This window comes from Amblyomma maculatum, chromosome 2 (genome assembly GCF_055883805.1).
Source record: "Amblyomma maculatum isolate TAMU_Amacu chromosome 2, ASM5588380v1, whole genome shotgun sequence".
In the NCBI taxonomy this organism is placed as follows: domain Eukaryota; kingdom Metazoa; phylum Arthropoda; class Arachnida; order Ixodida; family Ixodidae; genus Amblyomma; species Amblyomma maculatum.
In genome coordinates this window covers 189,670,775-189,686,736 of record NC_139345.1, presented here as the reverse complement: position 1 = coordinate 189,686,736, position 15,962 = coordinate 189,670,775, and the positions used below count along the sequence as shown (strand labels likewise).

At 45.7% G+C, this 15,962-nt stretch overlaps 1 protein-coding gene across 1 annotated transcript in view; it reads left to right on the top strand.

Annotated features, from left to right (window-relative positions):
- LOC146200746 (phospholipid-transporting ATPase ABCA3-like) overlaps positions 1-15,962 on the top strand; it is an 83,586-nt gene that overhangs the window by 31,424 nt on the left and 36,200 nt on the right. Inside the window, exon 11 of the mRNA XM_084595589.1 lies at positions 5,096-5,131. Coding sequence (XP_084451715.1) covers positions 5,096-5,131 — 36 coding nt within the window. The remainder of the gene's footprint in view (positions 1-5,095; positions 5,132-15,962) is intronic.

Here is a 15,962-nt window from a genome sequence, read left to right as displayed (position 1 = left end):
AGGGACGCGGAGCTGCTGCGAGGTCGAGTGGCGGCGCTCCCGTCGCACAAACGCACCGGCTGCCAGGATACAGAAGGTGAGGGCGAGAACGCTCTTTCCGTTCCGTGGCCTAGAGAAAGGGAACTATGCTGGCTTCGCAAACTCTGTGCAGCGCTCGCGCTATCTATTTGATTGCAGCAAGTGGGCGCGAGGGCGCTTGCATCTAGTCGAAGCGCAGCGTCATTCTACGAGCTCGACAAAACCAACGCACGCAGTGTAAACGAACCAAACTGCTGCGGCCACTCAAACGTTAGCCATCAAAAGTGCTTCACGTTGCAGTGTACGCTGTTAGGAACTGCGCTGTGCTCGCGACTCCAGCAGACACAGCAAAGCCACATCCTTATCTTTTGCACCATACGACGCCCTTTTTTATCCACCATTCATATCAGCGCTTTGCTGCCTTCTAGGGTCTGGGAACATATAATTTCAATTTTCTTTGCTCCACAGCCGCGCTCAATAAATACCGGTACCTTTGTCCCAGGCTTGGAGCCAGCCGTGACACCGATGGGAGGATCGTCGTTACATTGCGAAGCCGCTATAAATGAGGGCGCTGCTCAGCCGCTTTTCCACTAAGAGCCTGTTACCGGGAGCCAACCGCTTTACAAAAAGAGCACAGTCACGCTGGGCGGGTAGTTTGAAAACGCCGGCGTTCGACCGCGCTGCGATACTCTGGACAGGGCACCACGCGCTTATATGACCGTATAGGCTCTTATCCATGCTGACAATAACATGGAGCGGCTACACGACATCTATCCGAGCTGCTTTGTAAGCGAAATCAGGCAGAACAAAGTACACGGTGCATTTTTTCTTAAAATATAACAAACTGCGTGAACCATATGCGTAGGCAGCAGCTTGCCTCCTCTAGGGCGTGTCGCTTTATTGTTTTACGACAAACAGTTTTCAGATTTTTGAGATGATCGAGAATTGAAGCTTGATTGAATTAAGCTTTCCTTTATCCATGATGTGACAGTACACGACGTGCTGTGTCACACGCGCGGCTTCTCCCTATTCAAAAGACGTCATTATAATAGAGTAACGAACGGGGCCCTCTCCAGTGCCATGAAGTAATAAATGAAGCACACACGGCGATATGGAACTTGCAAGGGTGGAAGAACGGGCTAGTTGGTAAATCATCTTGGAAATCAAACTAGCGCACTTCAAAACAGACACAGGAAGAGAACGACAACACAGCGCTGACTTCAACTGGTTTTTATTTGAGAGTGACACAATATATATGTACGAAAAGTGGGCGTGAAAGAATTGATAACTGCTGAGTATGCACGTGGCGTAAAACACCGAACGCAAAGTTAAAAGGCGCACGATAACAATATAGGTCAAAGCAAGGCAGAACGGCAGGGCTATGAAAAATAAAGAAGCGAAATTCGGGGAGGCATGTAGGTAAGAAAAGTAAAAGATGGCACGATCCGAAGATACATAAACTAAAATCGAAAAAAGGCCAAAAGGGGCATTAAGAGCGATAAAAGCCAAAGGGGGCATTAAGAGCGATAAAAAACACAAAAAGGGGCATTAAGAGCGATAAAAGAATCAAAAGGACAATTAAGAGCATTACAAGACCAAAAGGGCATTAAAAACAGAATACCCAAAACAACCAAGGCCAGGCCGCCAGAGGCTGAGGAGTGTACCCGGAATCTAAACATTAAAACTACTGTGGGTCTGGTTCAAATATTCTAACTCGCGTTTAGTCAGGGCTATTGAGGGTGTGCTAACACAATTTTGACCTAGCTTTAGAATGTGAGCGGCTTCTATGATTTCGCGTGTGAACTGATGTGCATTTCTCGCAATGACAGTGCATTTATGAAGGAATGGCTCACAGGGCTGAGAAGCACATTTTAGGCAGTGAACACCTAGGTTTCTTTTCGTAGTATTGTAAACACTGTTTGAGTGTTCCATAAGTCGTTCGTTTAGGCAACGCCCGGTTTAACCCACGTATAGACGACACCAACTTAACAGGGAACGAAAGGTGCCTGGTGCCTAACAGGGCAGGCTGGCTTTCGCACAGCCGGGGCAGTGACTCTGCGGCAAAGCTTGGAAAGCTTGTCAGGCGCCGAGAACACAACACGGACGCCTGCCTTTTGCCCAATCCGTTTGAGCCTGTGGGAAATAGTATGAAGGTGAGGCACCACAGCAACCTTGTGTTGATGCTCAGGAGCACCTCTCACTTGACCCCTTTTAAGCTTCTGCAAGAGGGAGCCTGCTACTGAGGTCAGCAAATGTTCAGGGTAGCCAGCATTGATCAGCCGCTGAGTTTGCTCATCGATGCTCCGGCCCATAGAGTGTACACAGGACTTCATTAGGTCATTTGTGAAACAAAGGTTCACAATGCCCCTCTTAACAATCTTAGAATGGGCTGAACTGTAGGGCAACAAGGACGTGCCCCCTCTCGGCTGGTACCACTAGCGCAGGTGGTCATCTGTCTTGGATGGTCTTAAATCAAGAAAGCGTAAAGCTCCCTTATCCGGTACCTCATAGGTGAAAACAAGGGGAGAGAGGCACTGTTCAAAACGAGAAAGCACTTCTGAAACTGAGCTCTGAAAAGTACATTCGTTACTATAACCAAAAGGATTAAGTAGTCATCGACGAATCTGAAAATCTTCACAGCAGCTGACGAAGATAGCTGCTGTCGGTCATGATGGTCGGTCATGATGGGCGAGATATATATCACTCAATATTGGAGCAATGCAGGAGCCAATGCACACTCCGCTCTTTTGAATAAAAATACTTTCATCCCATGAAACGAAATTTGAGCTCAGGTAAACTGTCAAAAGTTCCAAGAAGCCGCTCACCGAGATGCCACAAGAATTCTGGAAGGTGACGGATCCGAACGCATCGATACAACTTTTGGCAGTTTACCTTAGCTCAACTTTCGTTTCATGGGAGGAAAGCATTTTTATTCAAAAGAGCGGAGTGTGCATTGGCTCCTGCATTGCTCCAATATTAAGTGATATATATCTCGCCCATCATGACCGACTATTAGAACAGCAGCTATCTTCGTCAGCTGCTGTGAAGATTTTCAGATTCGTCGATGACTACTTAATCCTTTTGGTTAGTAACGCATGTAGTTTTCAGAGCTCAGTTTCAGAAGTGCTATCTCGTTTTGAACAGTGCCTCTCTCCCATTGTTTTGACCCATGAGGTACCGGATAAGGTAGCTTTACGCTTTCTTGATTTAAGGCTATTCAGGGCAGATGACCACCTGTGCTGGTGGTACCAGCCCAGAGGGGGCAAGTCCTTGTTGCCCTAGAGTTCAGCCCATTCTAAGATTGTTAAGAGGGGCATTGTGAACCTTTGTTTCACAAATGCCCTAATGAAGTCCTGTGTACACTCTATGGGCCGGAGCATCGATGAGCAAACTCAACGGCTGAGCAATGCTGGCTACCCTGAGCATTTGCTGACCTCAGTAGCAGGCTCCCTCTTGCAGAAGCTTAAAAGGGGTCAAGTGAGAGGTGCTCCTGAGCATCAACACAAGATTGCTGTGGTGCCTTACCTTCATACTATTTCCCACAGGCTCAAACGTATTGGGCAAAAGGCAGGCGTCCGTGTTGTGTTCTCGGCGCCTGACAAGCTTTCCAAGCTTTGCCGCAGAGTCAATGCCCCGGCTGTGCGAAAGCCAGCCTGCCCTGTTAGGCACCAGGCACCTTTCGTTCCCTGTTAAGTTGGTGTCGTCTATACGTGGGGTAAACCGGGCGTTGCCTAAACGAACGACTTATGGAACACTCAAACAGTGTTTACAATACTACGACAAGAAACCTAGGTGTTCACTGCCTAAAATGTGCTTCTCAGCCCTGTGAGCAATCCCTTCATAAATGCACTGTCATTGCGAGAAATGCACATCAGTTCACACGCGAAATCATAGAAGCCGCTCACATTCTAAAGCTAGGTCAAAATTGTGTTAGCACACCCTCAATAGCCCTGACTAAACGCGAGTTAGAATATTTGAACCAGACCCACAGTAGTTTTAATGTTTAGATTCCGGGTACACTCCTCAGCCTCTAGCGGCCTGGCCTTGGTTGTTTTGGGTATTCTGTTTTTAATGTCCCTTTGGTCTTGTAATGCTCTTAATTGTCCTTTTGATTCTTTTATCGCTCTTAATGCCCCTTTTTGTGTTTTTTATCGCTCTTAATGCCCCCTTTGGCTTTTATCGCTCTTAATGCCCCTTTTGGCCTTTTTTCGATTTTAGTTTATGTATCTTCGGATCGTGCCATCTTTTACTGTTCTTACCTACATGCCTCCCCGTTTTTCGCTTCTTTATTTTTCATAGCCCTGCCGTTCTGCCTTGCTTTGACCTATATTGTTATCGTGCGCCTTTTAACTTTGCGTTCGGTGTTTTACGCCACGTGCAAACTCAGCAGTTATCAATCCTTTTACGCCCACTTTTCGTACATATATATTGTGTCACTCTCAAATAAAAACCAGTTGAAGTCAGCGCTGTGTTGTCGTTGTCTTCCTGTGTCTTTGTTTTGAAGTGCGCTAGTTTGATTTCCAACAGCGATATGGAAAGGCCCTGCGATCTGTTATATTTATTACTTGGGAGTTGTAGACTCTCGAAAAGGTGAAACACTTTTAACGGCTAACGTTTGAGCCGCCGCAGCAGTTTGGTTCGTTTGCGCTGCGCGCGTTGGTTTTGTCGCTCTCAGAGAGTGACGCTGCGCTTCGGCTGGATGCAAGCACCTTCGTGCACACACTGCGATTGTGCGACGGGAGCGCAGCCACGGCCTCGCAGCCGCTCCGCATCCCTTCGCAGTGGGCGCCAAAATTGTGACAAAGACTGTACTTTTGTCTCCTCCTAAGTAGTCTGTCAGCGCTGCACTTCACAAAATGACTGAAAATAACCTGCTGCTCCATGAATATATTTATTTTGCTGGCTTATGTACTTAGTAGTGGCGTACACGTTTGCTGCTAGCCTATGGGATAAGAGTAGAGTACCTTTCTTATTTTTGAGAGAAGTAACCGTTGCCGATAGTTAGCTCAGCAAAAAGCGAAATGTTAATTTGTCAGCCAAACTCTATCTTCCTCTTTTCTTTCCATAATCTTCGCAGCCCTTCTTCAAAAGGAACCGGCCTTCAAGGACTTGTGTAAGCTTATACTTTCTTTTTTTAGATCCTTCAAGCGCATTCTGACAAAACGGGTAGGACATTCATCGGTAAAATTTAAACTGGGTAGTCAATGTTTACATGCTAATGGTGTCTTAGCTGACACTTCGATGCAAGTTCGCATTAGAAATTTATAGCACAGCGCTACCCCCTACAGCACGCCAGCAGTGGCTGCGCTCTGATTGGGTCCCACGCGGCAGTCATCCACGCCGCCAACGAGCATAGCACACCATCTGTAACCATCAAAATGATCTAAGGATGTGCCTTGACATGCGCGGTGGCAAATCACGGTGATGCATCCCGTTATATGTAAATCTATCCCCGAAATGTTGGCTGCGTTGACGCCGATATTGGAAAAGAATATCTTGCGGTGCTGTAACTGGCAGCTTCCAGGCTGGATTAGAAACACTTGCAAGCTTGGATCTTCTCATGATGAAGCACGATGAAAATTTGTCTCGTAGTACTCATTTATGCGTTAGGAAAAATTTCCCATCGTCGACAGCGCCGTATGAACTTTGTTACACGTGCACCTAACACTTTTTAGAGGGGTAAACATGAAGGCGAAAGCATATTGCCGAGAACCATTCAAATAATTTATTTGTTGTTTTTCGACCGCCGCCGTCATGCGTCCTTATCTTTGCGATTGTTACACATAGAACAATTTTGTACTATGTTTCTTCATGCTCGTTGTCGCCAGACGCGGGTTTATCATTTTTTTGGTCGCTTATGATGTACTGATATGCACCTTGAATGATTCCAGCAACTCGCGTGGGTTTACACAATGTTCTAGGTTGTGCTAGTCAGTTTTGCGATATGAGATGTTTCTGCTTCGAATTTAAAGCGCTGACTGGAGCAACAGACATTCATACTTCGGCGACTGATGAGCACAACTGCGGCTTTCGACGTCACCACGTAACGTTTTTTTTCTTCGCAGACGTAAGTGCGCCCAATTAAGAGTTTGCTTCTGTGCAATGCTAGCCTTTTGTTTCTCGCTTACGACATTGCCGTTATATATATGCCTCACTATATGCCTGATTAGTACCGAAACCTGGCATCGTCCGGTGTGTTGATAGATCATTACAAAAAAATTAGGAAGTGGTCTAAAACAGGTAAAACAAATTCGGATTCTTGTCAAAATTAGTAGGATGTTTTCTGTAATCAAGGAGTGACCTTCTGCAATAGTCAACTGAGCAAGGGAAGTAGCCAAGCGGATATAAAAATTCGGTCATTTTGGTAGAGAGGGAATCAAGCTCCGCGCTTTCTATTGGCAACGCAAGAACGCTAAGCACAAGCCATGAAGACACAACATAAAAAAGACATAGGGGGACGCTTAAGCTTCGCCTTTGAGAGTTCAACGCAACAGCATTTAAACCCCAAAGCTTTGATGACGATAGATGGTGTATAAGGCTTCGAGTCGGGCAGCGGCTCGTGCCATCTGTGGCGGCAGCGCCGTACGATCGAAGGAATTTTCAGCGAACACCGCATCGCAGGTAAGCAAAGCTGAAATGGTATTTGCCACTCGCTTAACTGTTACATCTGTAATTATTTTCTTTCTAATGACGGGCCCAAACATTAGCTAGCAGTCATAAGGCAATGCATACATTAGTCTACCTTTGTTCAGAAAAAAGCAATGCGGTTCTGTGGTGGAGTGGTTACATCCTCGCCTCTCACTGCGAAGGAACTGTTTCGACTGCGGATTGCCGCAAAACTTATATTGTTTCTTTACTTTCTTACGACTTTCTTCTCTAATAGCGCGCGCGTAACCCGCTACACTGGGACAGGGAATTCATGTGCACTCCCGCAATAGTGAATGACAAAATGACAAGTACTGCCTTTCAATCTCTAAATATAGCGCAAGCGTCGGATCTGTGCCACGTTCGTGCATTTTGAAAGCGATAAGCGGATAAACTGGTGACATTTCGCTTATATGCGGAGAGCATTCTTCATTATAAGCCTCGTCTGCTCGGCTGTCGTCTGATGACAGAAGCCCTGCCATAAAGTTTACAAAACATTCAGTGTGAAATGGAATATGTACCTGACGAAATTATTACCACAGTGTATGCTCCATTTTTATATTCGATGTTACTCGAACGAATACATACTGAACGCAGTAGGCTTAGGAAGACAAACTATTCTCATTCATGGGTTTAGATATTCCAAAGAAACTCAAGTTTGAGGGGTGTCATAATTGCCGATGATTCCTAACACCTTAGGCTCCTAATGTGCAGAAATAGCGCACACTACAGGAAGCCATGCGTTTCCTCTGGACTTTGTGACGTCTGGTAGCGCAGCCTCCTGGGTTTTGCTTCGGCATGCGCGAACACCCACCTCATACGTGACGCGCTGTAAAACTCTGAACTTTATTCTGAGTTGTTTTTTTTTTTTGAAGGCTCTGTGACTCAACTTAACCGTATGTTGAATCTTTTACAGCATTTGGGAGAACATTAACGGAATGGCCATCGCAAAGAATACGTGTAGTTTCACATCAGGGGATACTTGGGCTTGTCGTTAATCCCTGACATAGGAGTGTAGCGCAAAAATCTGAAAGGACAAATTGGGCCATAGCCTACTGGCGCTAACTTTTGTTTTGTTTGTTTAGAAGGCAACTATGCCTAATATTATATTTAGGAGTTGGAAAGAGCACGGGCTAGCAGAATTGTAAAAATAAAATAGAAAACGTTATCGGTCGAAGCGCGATACCGCCAGGAATCACAGGTTAGCGGTACCGAAGTGGGCTAGCTGTAGTTTGACGGAAATAGAGACGCGGATCATCCTTCGAATATGTGTTTTATTGGTATGCTTTCTCATTTTAAATTTGAAATGCCCTATTACGCTCCTATGTTGATAAGTTAATACAGTATTTTGAAAAGTCCATGGGCGGACATAATAGCGATGCTTGTGTAGGAGATCCTACCACATAATCTGACCCAATAGACTTCAATCCTTCTCTGAAGGGGAAGCTTTGTCAGGCGCTGTTGTATTAAATGCCTGCGATAGGCACCGAAACTGAATTCCGTGCTTATGATAGACTTGTAAGTTGCCAACTGAAGTATGCACCGGTCATTAGATATCTCCATCACGAAATTTAGATGATTCCATTTAATTGCTGCCAAGGTTTATTGCTTTAGACTATTCACACTTGCTTAACGTAACAACCTTCAAGCACGTTTTGTAATTTATTGCTGCTCATACAAGAAAAAGAATTAGTACCTGTACTTAAATGCACGAATTATGTCATGGTATCTCTTAGCATAATTAAGTTTTTTTGCAGGTCACCAAAATGCCTAAGTATTGGGTAGTCCTTGCAAGATCCGATTCGAACCGTTTTCCGAGAAAGGTAGCTGCGATAAGTGACCCTTGTCACTTGTGACCGCCCGTGAAATGTCTCCATGTCTGCAGTTATGTCTTTGGGTATAATCTAGCATGTATCTTACCTGTACCCCGTCGATTGGCCTCGCGGACACTATAACCTTGATAAGTTACAAATTATTTCTCCACTGCGATATCATACTCTTATCGTGTGTGCAAATGCGTGTGGGTGAAGGGATATAAATATATTGGTGTGACCACAACTTCAAACCCCAGCTGGACAAAACATTTTGATACCGTTGTCGGGAAGGGGAAAAAGAATAGGCTACCTCAGATGCGTCCTAAAACAGGCTCCCACAGACACAAAACGGAGCGCGTACAAGATGCTTGTACGAACCCTACATGAGTACACATGTGAAATAAGGGACCCATACCACAAAAAGCCAATATTAAACCAGGGAAGATACAGAGACGGGCCTTGCGCTTTATTTTCTCTCTAAACCGAACCGGGTTCGATTCCGTGACCCCCCTTTATACGAAAGCTGGTTTCCCTCTCTTTTCTCAGAGACAAAAAGAGAAAAGATTGAACCTTTTTTATTGTGTAATTAATAGTTTAATCCACATTAGGAAAGAACGCTACATAAACTAAACAAGAACACGCATATGCCGTAATAAATACAATAGACATGTTCAAATTGAGAGATTTTGCAAGGATTGTTTCAAATATTCCTTTTTTTTCCCGTAACAGCGTCCGAATAGAATGGGCTGCCAAACCAAGTTGTAAATAGACAATCTCGAGAACAATTTTTCATTCATCTTGCTAAATATTTAAGCAATCGATTATATAAAGAATATTTTACTACCTGTATTCTATTTTTCACCTGTGTTTAATATGACTGTATTTTGTTGCGACTGCTTTATTTCTACTAAGTGACTGCATTCCTGTTCCTGCTGGTCTGCGTTTGCCTTAAATTTGATGTGTCCAATACTATTTAGGTCCAGGTTGGACCGATATTAAGTACTTTAAGGGTACGTTGTAGCTCAGGTCGGTGTCCCGGTTGACCGTTTAACTAGCGCGTCAGTCTCTTGCGTCTTCTTCTTTGTCTGCCGTCTTCTTTGTAGCACGCGCCTTTCGACGCGCCTCTCCCAGTTTCATCCGGTGTTCCCCAAGGAAGCGTTCTGGGCCCTCTGCTTTTCCTTTTGTATGTCGGTGATATTGTTGAAGTTGTTAACCCACCAGTGCATATTCGATTGTTAGCTGACGATTGTGTTCTCTACAGAGAAGTTACAAATAGGGAAGATCAATTTGATCTGGACAGTGCCTTGAACAACGTTTTCGAATGGTGCGACCGATGGGGCATGATTCTGAATGCTGATAAAAGTGTTTATATGCCGATAACCCGAAAAACCATTCGTCATAGCTACACATATAAATTAGGGTCTCTCCCTCTTCAACAAGTATCCAACTACAAATACCTAGGAGTAACCATAAGTAGCAATCTATCGTGGAACTTGCACATAGACAATGTCTGCTCTGCTGCATTTAGAAAATTGTGCTGCTTAAGACATAAACTAAAAAATGCTCCTTCTAACATTAAGCTACTTTGTTATTCTTCATTAATTAGACCTAAACTCGAATATGCATGCATAATGTGGGACCCGTATACTAAATCTAACGTAAAAAATCTGGAAAGAATACAGAGAAGAGCTGTCGAGTTTATTTTCAATAAATATGCACGGTCTGACTCTCCAACCACTATAATGGAGACGAATAAAATTCTGCTACTTGAACATCGAAGAAGAAAGCTTAGATTAGAATTTATTTATCAGTTATTACATAACAAACTCGGTTTGGATCCGTCATCATACTTAACGCCGGCACCAACCAAACAAACTCGTCAACACCATCCCAGTTCCCTATCCCCTATATTCACTAGAACAGACACTTACAAATTTTCGTTCTTTCCACGCACAGTAACAGATCGGAATCAGCTAGTTAATTCATTGTCCCGTGAGTTTTAACCAATTGTTGCTATACTGTGTTGTCTTTTTTGAAGTGTTGCGTTTTCTTTTGTGCCTTGATTGACTTGTTCACCCACCCTGCTTGAACTCAGTGTCCGCAGTATTTTGTAAATAAATAAAAATAAATAAAAAATATGCTCGTCATCTTTGTCACCGTCGACAGTCATCGAGCGTTGGTGTGACCTGCGTTGATCAGCTGAAAGGCTAGCATCAAGACAGCCAGAAAAAGCTGAAGTGGTGTTGTCGTTCTGTACAGAAGCAGGCATGTCAATAGTATCTAGCTGATGTGAGGCTGGGTCTTCAGAGACGGCATATGCCATAGCGTCATCAAAGGAATCAACATGACCAAGACGTTCTCCACGAAGAAGCGTTGACGGACAAGGCAACGGGTTAGAGACGTACATGGCGCTGTAGCCACCACAGAAAGTCAGAAGGGCGAAAGGCAGGACTAAGCAATGGCGACGATTAGTGGCATGAGTCGGAGTGAAAAGAACTGTCGGATCAGAAAAGCAGGCGCAGGAAACGGGCACGAGGACGGTAGAGCAGGCGGGGATGTCAGTACCTTCGGCCACGGTTATCTTATCGACGTGGAGCGGTGTGTCGGACGAGGCGGCAGGTGAAAGCGGAGACAATTCGATGCTGGCTCGGGCACAATCAATAATCGCAATGTGACTGGTGAGAAAGTCGCAACCCAGAATCAGTTCGTGAGAGCAGTGAGACAGCACAGGAAATTAGGCGACGTACAAAACACCCTGAATGACAATTCGAGCTGCGCACACCGCAAGCGGTTGAATGCGATGTGAGCTGGCAGTTCGGAGAAAAAATTTCGAAACAGGCGTCGTAACTTTACGAAGTCGGTGGCAAAGGTTGGTACTTATAACAGACACAGCGGCGCCAGTGTCCACAAGCGCGAGAACTGCGAAGCCATCAGCAAACACTTCAATAACGTTAGCCGGGGAAGACGGAGGACTCGCACAAGTAGAAGAAAACGCAGTTCTTTCCTCCGGAACTGCGGCTGTTAGATTTTCTGGGGAGCGACGGCGCAGCGGCGAGAGGGAGCGACCGCGGGGAGGCGGCGATCGGCAGGAGGAGTGGGAGGAGCGGTAAGGATAAAATAAGTCTGTAGAAGTGCCAGCAGGGACAGGGGGAGGGGAAGGTTCATAGTTTGAACTGTAGTTGAAAATGTACAGGCGGGGGCCATTGCGGTACGACTGGGCGCGCTGGCGACAAAGCCGGGCGACGGGGCGAGGAACGCCACATGGAAAACAGATTGGGCGGTTGTCGGAGGTCCGCCATGAATTGTTGACCTGATGTCGAGGAGGCAGATAAGGGCGGGGCGGATGTGGCGGCGGTGGTAACGGCGCAGCATACGCGACAGGGCAGGGTGGTGGTCTGGCGGCGACAGCGGCGTACGTTAGCGGGGCTGTCACGGGCGTAATTTGAGAGCTTGGCGGTAAAACGTCTGCAACTTGCTCCTGGGTGGTGCGTCGAAATGCAAAATCTAGCGATGGGGTGGTTGTGGCGGAAGCAGGGAGGAGCGACAGTTGGCGAGCCACTGCTTCCCGTATAAAGCCCTTAATCTCGGGAAGGAGGGAAGGTGGTTCAGTAGTGACCGCATGCTGTCGGAGGCACGAATAACCGATCGTTCACGAGAGAACGCTGAGAAGCTCGTTGCCTCTTGAGGACGTCGTAACTCTGACAGAGCTGAACCACTTCGACGACGGTTTGCGGGTTTCTGGCCGTCAACATGTGAAAGGCATCGTCGGAGATTCCCTTCAGGATTTTGGTGATCTTGTCAGCTTCGAACATAGAAGGATCAATACGTTTACAAAGATCCACAATGTCCTCTATGTAGCTGGTGAACGTTTCATCAGGATTCTGAGCGCGGGCTTTGAGGCGTTGTTCGGCGCGCAGTTTGCGCACAGCGGGGCGGCCGAACACCTCGGAAAAGCTCGTTTTGAAGGCCGACCAGGTGGGCAGGTCGGGTTCGTGTTTGCGGAACCATAAATTTGGGGGAGGGCAGAAGAGTTCAGAATCTCTTTACAGAATAGGTATTCAGCTCTAACTGAGGATGGCGACATTACCCTAGAGGCAAGGAACAATAATTTCAGAGATATCATTACTGAGTGCGCGGTAGAAGTAGGCGGTAGGATACCGGTAAGCTGTCTAAGGAGACGAAAGGTTTGATTAAGAAACACCAGAGTATGAAAGCTTCCAATCCAACAGACCAGATAGAATTGGCCGAGATATCAAAGCTAATCAATAAGCGCAAGGTGGCCGATATAAGGAAGTATAACATGGAGAAAATTGGGCATGCTGTAAAGAACGGGGGAAGCCTTAAAGCGGTAAAGAAGAAATTGGGCATAGGGAAAAACTAGATGTACGCGCTGAGGGACAAGGCGGGCAACGTCATCACTAATATGGAAAAGATAGTCAAAATAGCTGAGGAGTTCTATACCTATCTCTACAGTAGCCAAAGTAGTCAGGGCCGTAATGAGATTGGCGGTAGGGAAAAACAGTCAGACGTTCCACCAGTAACGAAGGACGAGGTCAAGAAAGCACTAGAAAGTATGAAAAGGGGGAAATCAGCTGGAGAGGATCAGATAACTACAGATTTGCTGAAGGACGGGGGGGGGGGGGGGGGGGGGATATCGTGCTAGAAAAACTGGCCACCCTGTATACGCAGTGCCTGGTGTCATCGACGGTACCGGAACTATGGAAGAATGCAAACATTATCCTCATTCACAAGAAAGGGCACTCTAAGGAACTTAAAAATTACAGACCAATCAGCTTACTGTCTGTTACGTATAAGGTATTTACTAAGGTAATCGCTAATAGTATCAGGACAACCTTAGACTGCAATCAAGCAAAGGATCAAGCAGGGTTTCAGAAACGGTACTCTACTATCGATCATATCCATACCATCAATCAGGTGATAGAAAAATGCTCGAAATATAACCAGCCCTTATACATAGCATTCATTGATTACGAAAAAGCATTTGACTCAGTTGAAACCTCGGCGGTGATGCAGGCACTGCGAAATCAGGGGGTAGACGAGCCGTACGTGAAAGTGCTGGAAGATATTATAGTGGCTGCACAGCAACCATAGTTCTGCATAAAGAAAGTAATAAAATTCCCATAAAGAAAGGTGTTAGGCAAGGAAACACAATCTCCCCAGTACTATTCACAGCTTGTTTAGAGCAAGTATTCAGAGACTTGGATTGGGAGCAGTTAGTGATAAGGTATAGATGGAGAATACCTCAGTAATCTGCGATTTGCTGATGACATTGCCTTGCTAAGCAACTCGGGGGATGAACTGCAAATAATGATTTATGATTTAGACAGGAAAAGTAGAAAGGTAGGTTTGAAAATCAATATGCGGAAGACTAAGGTAATGTTCAACAGCCTCGGGAAGGAACAGCAGTTTACATTAGGTAGCGAAATACTGGAAGTAGTAGGCGAATATGTCTACTTAGGACAGGTAGTAACCGCAGATCCGGACAATGAAAAGGAAATAACAAGAAGAATAAGATTGGGATTGAGCGCATTTAGCAAGCACTCGCAGAGTATGACTAGCAGCTTACCGGTATCGCTCAAGAGGAAAGTATACAACAGTTGCATCTTACCTGTACTCACCTATGAGGCTGAAACGTGGAGGCTAACCAAGAGAGTTCTACTTAAGTTGAGGACAACCCAGAGGGCTATGGATCGAAAAATGGTAGGGGTAACATTAAGAGATAGAAAGCGTGCAGAGTGGGTCAGAGAAATAACTCAAGTTATCGACATTCTAGTAGAAATTAAGAAGAAATGGACATGGGCAGGGCATGTAGTGCGAAGAGAGGATAACCGATGGTCGCTGAGGGTAGCAAACTGGATTCGAAGGGAAGGAAAGCGTAGCAGGGGGCGGCAGAAAGTTAGGTGGGCGGATGAGATTAAGAAGTTCGCAGGGGTCAAGTGAATGCAGCTAGCCCAGAACAGGGTTAAGTGGAGAAATATGGGAGAGGCCTTCGCCCTGCAGTGGGTATAATCAGGCTGACAATGATGATGAATGATGAAATTTGCTACATCAGTCAGGTAAAAGAGGACGTTTGCTAGCTTTGTGGTATCGTCCCACTTGTAGGCGCTCACGCGCTCGTAGGAGGATAGCCAATCATCTACATCCTGGTCGTTGGAGCCACTGAAGAAGCTGGGGTCACGCTGGCGAAGCCCGCCAGAGCACAGGATGGTAGGGGATGCGGTGGGATCAGTCGAGCATGGAGTGGCGGTCTGGCTTGTTGCCTCAGGCATGGCAGACGGCGGAGCGAGCGTGCGGCTCCGAAGCTCCAGCGTGAGAGGAGAGAACGAAGAGCAGCCTCTACCAAATGTAAGGGTGCGTTGAAGCTCAGGCCGGTGTTCCGGTCGACCGTTTAACTAGCGCGTCAGTCTCTTGCGTCTTCTTCTTTGTCTGCCGTCTTCTTTGTAGCAAGCGCCTTTCGACATACGCTCGTCGTCTTTGTCACCGTCGACAGTCACCGAGCGTTGGTGTGACATTACAGTACAAACAAATGAATGAATAAATAAATAATTATTTTAGCTGTTTCCTGATGCTGTCGACTTCCCTTTAGATATTCTCGCAGGAGACTATTGGAAGGAGCCGCTGATATTTGGGAAAATAGGCATTCACACACGTGCATAAAAATGTTGATAAAATATTGAAATATATTAGGTCTTTGTTAAACAAAGGCACTGTAAACGGCAGAACGCGAATGCATGTCAGCTTATCACAGTAACATATTGCCTACGGTAAAAAATACAAGAGCAGAAAATAACGTTTCCTACGTTTCACAGATTATATTCAGAATTTTTTAATCACACATGTAAAAACAGAAAAACAACAACCAATATATCGCCTGTGACATCACAATCCCGTTGTTCGATGCACAATTCTTCCAGCAAGCTAAAAAAAATCTAGGTGAGTTTCTGGTTCGGTACTAGACTCAATTATTACATGGGTTCTTTACGTCCTACTTAGTGTTTGTCTCTCCTTCCCTTAGTGTAAAGCCGCAATACGGTATTTCGTTCTGTTTAATTTTCTTTCGACGCCGCCTAAAACCCCTCACACCTTTTCCTATTCAAGGCAGAGCAGGTAGGCTAAATAATGACGATATTGTTACATATTCTTCGGGCTGTAACCATTGCCGTGCAAACCTCATCCAGCCTGAAATGATACAGAGGTAAAGAAATGTGCTTTGCTTTTACTCTTACTTTTACCCTACTCACTTGTCCCGTGTTTCTTTTTGACATGTGTGGCCATAGGGTGCTTCGTTGATCAGCTGTGAACAAGTTGCACTCGTGCTCCGTGTCTCCTGCGGAGCCGTCTATATCGCCATGTTGTCACAGGTACTCTTAGCCTCAGCCGCCATGATTGGTGGTCGCATCAGCTACCTTGCAGCGAGCTGTTTATGGAACTAGCAAAATACACTCTGCAATTCCACCGCGTGTG